This window comes from Leptonychotes weddellii, chromosome 3, assembly GCF_054177405.1.
Source record: "Leptonychotes weddellii isolate Sample4059 chromosome 3, ASM5417740v2, whole genome shotgun sequence".
Classification (NCBI taxonomy): Eukaryota; Metazoa; Chordata; class Mammalia; order Carnivora; family Phocidae; genus Leptonychotes; species Leptonychotes weddellii.
This window is the reverse complement of record NC_138371.1, coordinates 54,646,514-54,652,513: the sequence shown is the minus strand read 5'-3', so window position 1 is coordinate 54,652,513 and position 6,000 is coordinate 54,646,514. Positions and strand designations below refer to the sequence as shown.

At 49.2% G+C, this 6,000-nt stretch overlaps 1 protein-coding gene across 4 annotated transcripts in view; it reads left to right on the top strand.

Moving 5' to 3' along the window:
* The first annotated feature begins 4,217 nt into the window (after window positions 1-4,217).
* Window positions 4,218-6,000, top strand: part of ITGA6 (integrin subunit alpha 6) — a 74,207-nt gene continuing 72,424 nt past the window's right edge. For 3 of the 4 annotated variants that reach the window (XM_081814160.1, XM_081814158.1, XM_081814159.1), the window contains exon 1: window positions 4,219-4,604. In XM_081814160.1, coding sequence (XP_081670286.1) covers window positions 4,423-4,604 — 182 coding nt within the window. In that variant the 5' untranslated portion in view covers window positions 4,219-4,422. Of the gene's footprint in view, window positions 4,605-6,000 lie in introns of all 4 variants that reach the window. The other variant, XM_081814161.1, reaches the window with a different exon arrangement.

Below are 6,000 nucleotides of genomic sequence, written 5' to 3'. Positions count from 1 at the left end.
ACCGTGAAGTGACAGGGGTTAACTAAACTTATTGTGATGATTATTTCACTCTATATATATAGTTTTATTATATATATATATATATATATAATCATTATATTGTATGCCTTAAACTTACACAATGCTATATGTCAGTTACCTTTCAATAAAGCCGGAAAAAATAGATCTGTGTCTTAAATAAGGTATGGCTAGCAATTTGGATTCTCCTGATTCCAGCCAAAGGCAGGTTTGCCCCTATAAAATGTGCTGTGACTTAGAGCAAATGAAATGTCAAACAAAAAACAGTAAGGTTCAGTGAGGAAGGCAAACCCCTGACCACTTGTATAAAGAGACAAAAGAGTAAAATGAAAAACTCTTTTTCTTTTTCTGAAACTTAAAATCTGGCATTGAATAGTACAATCCCTACTGGAAAAGTTTACTACATATGTCTAGTTCACAAAACTGTATGTTTATCATGGGTCAGTGCCTAACTTGTGAAAGTCAGATTCTGAAAGGCTGTACACAAGTGGAAATTCTGATTTTAATACAACATTTCAAGTGCTTCAGATCCTGTTAACTTTACTAATCCTTAAGGCAAGTAAATTCTTTGGGAGTAGATGCTATCCTTATCCCTACTTCATAGCTGGGGAAATGCAGGCAGAGAGAGATTAAATGATTTAAGGTCATCTGGCCAGGCTGGAACAGAAGCAGAATATAAAGCAAGTGTTTTGGGTTCCACAGATCATGTGCTCTAGAGAATATGTAAAACCATCAGTATAATGCAACCACAAAAAGAGAATAAAGAGAAGTTTTCCATAGCTAGTTCCCATGTTGCCTAAAAAGCAGCAAATACGATATCCTCTGCTATTGGTGATGATGAAGTCAGCACAGCAGTGAGCTTGATAGCAAAATGATTACAGTAGGTCCCAGGAAATGGAAAATATTTCAGGCATGACATGAGTTTCTTTGACTTCTCTGCAGGTGACCAACAGTTTAAAATTATTTGAAAGCTCCCCTACCAAAGGTGGGATATAGGACAAATAATTTTCTTTTGAAAAGTGTATTGGTAAAATATAATTCAAAAGCTCTCATCTGAGCAAATATCTATTCAAAGCTTCCACCGCCTTTTTGATTTAAATTTTTCAGTTTGTAGAAGTATTTTCTGTGATTTTATAATCATATTCTTAGGTATTCCTGTTTGTTTTCTAATCAGCCTTTTTTGGAACATGACATGATTTTTTCATAACTGGATTTGTAGAGCCCTTCTTGCAATGTGTGTACACACACACACACACACCCGCCACGCCCCATATAGTCAGCACACCTTTATCATCAAGCTAACTTTCTCTGTTTTGTTCCAGACAAGTATCTTCTTGTCCCAGATTCATTTTTTTTTTCATTAAAACTATGTACTTCCCTCCCCAGATCTTCACCAATTTTTAGGTTTCTTGCTTCTTTCATTTCTTCAGCCCCAGACACTGACAATATCCTCAGCAGATACTGAAGGACCTCTCCATCTCCCTTTCATAAGACACTGCTCTCTTATATTAGCCTAACCCTATTTACCATGGAAATGACAACTGATTCGCAAAACTTGACTGTTACAGTTAATCAGGAAAAGCTGACAGTCTTCAAAGAGATTATTGTTAAAAGTCTGAGTTTGATTCAACTTCAAGTATGTTTGGCATCCTAGGCAGGAGATAGGTGAAAGGTGGGAGTGTGGTTGAACGTTTCCATCGGTGATGGGCACTTGGGACACTCCAGTACAAGTCTCTCACCCTTATTTTTCTTTATCCCTTCCTTTTCCCAATCAATTCAGTAGCACTCTATAGTTAGTTGCTGTTTTAAATTTCACATTATTTAAAATGTCAATTGGAGCACAATCAATATTTGGGATCAAATAGGTAACTGGCTATTCAAATGTCATCTCATAAACATATCTTGGGAAAGAAGCAGTGAATGGTGCACAGAATTACCCTTGGATGCAAGGAGTGATATTCATATTCTGTATCATTAACAGGTGCTATGACACGGACATACCCAACCTTGCAGCACAAAGGCTTACGGGTTTAAACCTTTAGTTGCTGTATTGTGGGGAGGCTGGTGAGTCCTAGGAAAGTGGCCAGGGTGGGGGCAGTTGAACCTGGGGAGCTCAGGGCAGAGCTTTTATAAAGCAGTATTTCAGCAACCCTACACCCACGTCAGTGGCTCCCACTGGGTCCCGGCCTGCAGTGAGGCTCACTGTGCTCTAACTCTAATAGCTCGGGCCTGTTTCTCGGGAATAGTTATGTGTTCAACATGAAGAAAAAAAGCTATCTTGCATGAAAAATCATAATACAGATGTTTCTTAGCTTCCTCGATTAGTTTCCAACAGTCTCACAATCTTATCAAGGTTATTACACATTTGTGGAAACAGTGTGATCTCCCACATTGTCTACTGAATTTGAACTCACTGCACCCCACTTCTGCCTATACTTGACTGGAGTTATGGATTGGTAGACGACAAGTGGGACCTGCCCCTCCTATGCTGAGGGACTTGCTCTGGAAGCTGTTACCACCCGAGGACCCTTGATGACGTTCAGGCAGCATTTTTGTGCGGTGTGGGCTGCTCCCTTGGTACAAATACACCTTTAGGTGAAGGGCACCCCCATCCCTATCCCCACGTGCACACACGGAACTCCAGGTCTTCCCTGGGACTGTACTCTGCTTCTGTTTCTAATGCAGGGATATCAGATTCCAAGGCAGGCTCCCCGAGGCATTCCAGGAGCCTTCAAGTTAGCACTTCTTAAACTTTTTTAATGCCATGGGACCCCCTTTTGTCAGGCTGCCGAAGACCATGAATCCCCTTTCAGAACAAGGTTTTTAAAAGCATAAAGTACATGGGATTGCAAAGGAAACCAATTATTTTGAAATACAGTTAACAAAATGTTTAAAAAAATTGTGTTGTAGCAATATATACACTTTTTAATTGGCCTATTGCATAACAAGGTCTAGTGGAGGGTCTACCTAACAACTACTATAACTGAAGATATTGCAACAACTATACTGTGATGTAAAAAACAAACAAATCTATGGGTTTTACTGGAGACTAAGTCATAGGTACTTATCCTACTGCCACTGTGGTGTGTTGCCTCCATTCATAATGGAAGGAAAGGCTAAATGTCAGAGGTTAGTGAAAATAAAAAAGTAAAACTTTTTGTCACCCCAATTTCACAGGAACCCTGAATTCTCTCTCCCCTGCTTAAGACCCCCTGCCAATAAAGTTGCCCTGGAGGTCAACACCACACTGGAGGCCCCACCCCATGCTCTGGAGGCAGGAGCCTTTAGGCCACCCACCCAGAGCTCCCAGCTGCCTCTTGGCGAGGATCTAGTCCTGGGAATTTGGGGGCAGGAAAGAAGGGCTCCTGAGCTCGTAGGTACCACCTTACACACCCATCCTTCACTGTTGAGGAGCTGCTTCTCCGCTTCAGAGCACCTAGAAACCAAGTTTTAAATTGCTGACACCGGTGTGACTTCTCCCCAAAGCTCTCCTTTTCATCGGGGCAGATCCCTGGGTGCTCAGGATCAAGGCTGAGCTTCAGTTTTCTAATCTGCGGATTGTTAGGAGGGCTAAATGAGCTATCAAATGAGCTATATAAATTGTACAGCACTATTAGAGTTTGGGCTATTATAATTTTTGACGGTTAGTTCTTTGAGGTCTGAAAATCCATGCAGCTCCCTTCCCCAAGTATGTGGCAAGCGTTAAGCGCTCCAGAAGCACTTGTGGACTGAATGAATGAAGTGAGCATTTGCACGTGGGCTTCGGTGGGTGAGAATCCGCTGCTTAAGGAGATCGGGGCCGGCGCATCCCCAGTACTTCTCCTTGCGAACAGGTAGTAAACGCGGCTCTGCGCCGAATGGCAACCACAATTCCAATGCTTCTTTCCCGGAGGACCCCCATGGGGCTGCTGGGCCGGGAGTTCGCCTCCCCCGAGCACCCCGGTCTCCCACGCCTGCTTCGCGACCAGGTAGGCTGCGGCGGGACAGGCGAGCGGCTGGCCGCGGAGGGGCAGCGCCGGGACGCCGCGCAGCCAGGCCGGCCGGGAAGGTGCAGGCAGCGGGGCCGGGCGGCGGGCGCGCGAGGAGGGGCCTGAGGGGTGGGGAGGGGTAGGGAGGGGTAGGGAGGGGTGGGGAGGGGCGGGGCCGGCGTCCTCGTCACTTGATAAAACGCCTGCGAGTCTCCAGAGAACAACGGGCTCATTCAGCGGTCGGGAGCTGCCCGCGAGGGGGAGCGGCCGGGCGGCTAGCGCGACTCGTCCCGGGGGTGGGGCCGGCGCGGTGGCCAGAGGAGACGAAGGTGGCGGCGGCGGCGGCGGCAGCAGCAGCAGCGCGGCAGCCTCGAACCCGGCCCGGAGCGCAGGGCGGCCGCCGCGGCTCCCGCTCCCCCTCCCGGTGCGTCTGCCCATGGCGGCCGCGGGGCAGCTGTGGCTGCTTTACCTGTCGGCGGGGCTCCTGCCCCGGCTCGGCGCCGCCTTCAATTTGGACACCCGCGAGGACAATGTGATCCGGAAAACGGGGGACCCCGGGAGCCTCTTCGGCTTCTCGCTGGCCATGCACCGGCAGCTGGAGCCCGAGGACAGGCGGCTGTAAGTTCCCCGACTTCCCACCCCCTCCAGGGCGCCGGCCCGCGCGCGAGCAGGGGCGAGGGCGCGCCACGTTCCCGCCCGCCGGCCCTGCCCGTGCCGCTGCCGCGCCCGGGACTCCGCCGGCCCCCGGGGGAGCGCGGCCAGCCGCGCAGCCGGTCGCGGCGCCTCCCCCCATTCAGCCCTAGAAACCGGAGGACCCGGGGGCCGAGCCCCGCGGACAGCGGCCCCCGTGCCAGGCGGGGCTGTTCTCGGCCCCGGGAGAGTTTACTTTTTTTTTTTTTTCTTTTTAAACAAAGTGTTTTCCGGCGATCCTTCCCTTCGGGCATGTTTGCTGGGAACCCAGCAGGTGGCACGCTTTGCTGAGCTTCACGTGTGTGTTTGGGGCGGGGGGGTGGTGACCCGGGGGGTAGGGCCGCCGTGTCGCTGCTGTGGGCTTGCTGCGAGCGTTGTTCCGGGAGATCCAGGCCTTTCCCAGCCTCACGCAACACCCGGCTTCCCCGCAGACTCGGGAGCCCCGCAGAAGTTGGAAAGCCACTTTTCATTCTGTCCTGCGTGGCTTTCCCCGCACGGCGGGCGCTCCTGTGGGAGCTACTCTTACATACCCCTCCCCCCCTTTTTAAAGATGGAATTGACCAAGCACCTGTTCGCATGACTAGATCAGCTGAGAAAACAAGACCCTATGAGTGGTGTGCTCGGTCCCCCCGCCCGGCGGTACCCAAAGACCCTTTGGGCCTTTGCATTGGGCAGGCCCAAGCCGAGGGGTTAAAGCAAAATATCCGATCTGGGCTGGGGCTTTGCAAACAGAGTTTGGAAGATCACTGCCCACCCCCCCGCCCCAATAGTATAGCGGTGTTCCTCCCGGGAGAAAGTGGGGACTGGCACTGCTTAGCTTCTCTTTTTCTTTCTTAGTCTTTGGTTCCCACATGATCAAACTCTTTAGGCTAGAGAGGGTTTGGGAGTTTAGCCCATCTTAATCGCTGTGGGCCTTCGTCTTGATCTGTGCTACTGAAAAATAAACTCACAGAAGTTCCCTCCTCCCCTAAGGCTTTTAGTTGAACCGAGGTCCTTCCAGGACCAACAGACCGGAGAAAGCAAAGTGCAGCCACGTAAAGAGAGGACTTTGTGTTTATGAGGGTCGAATGGGATTTAGAGTTGAAGGAAACCTCTTGATTTCTGCAATTAACAACTTTGGAATTGGTGAATCTTAATGTCAGATTTTTCTGGTAACACCTGCTAGTGAAGCAAAGAAATTCGTTGGGGGTGGGGAGGCTGAGGGCTGGTGGTCTGCGGGACTGGCTAGCTGCTTATGCTCTGCCTTCTCTTTGGAGAAATAATTGTTAAGCTGTAAATCTGAAATGAAAGGTGGTTACTGTTACCTCAGTTAATGCATGACGTT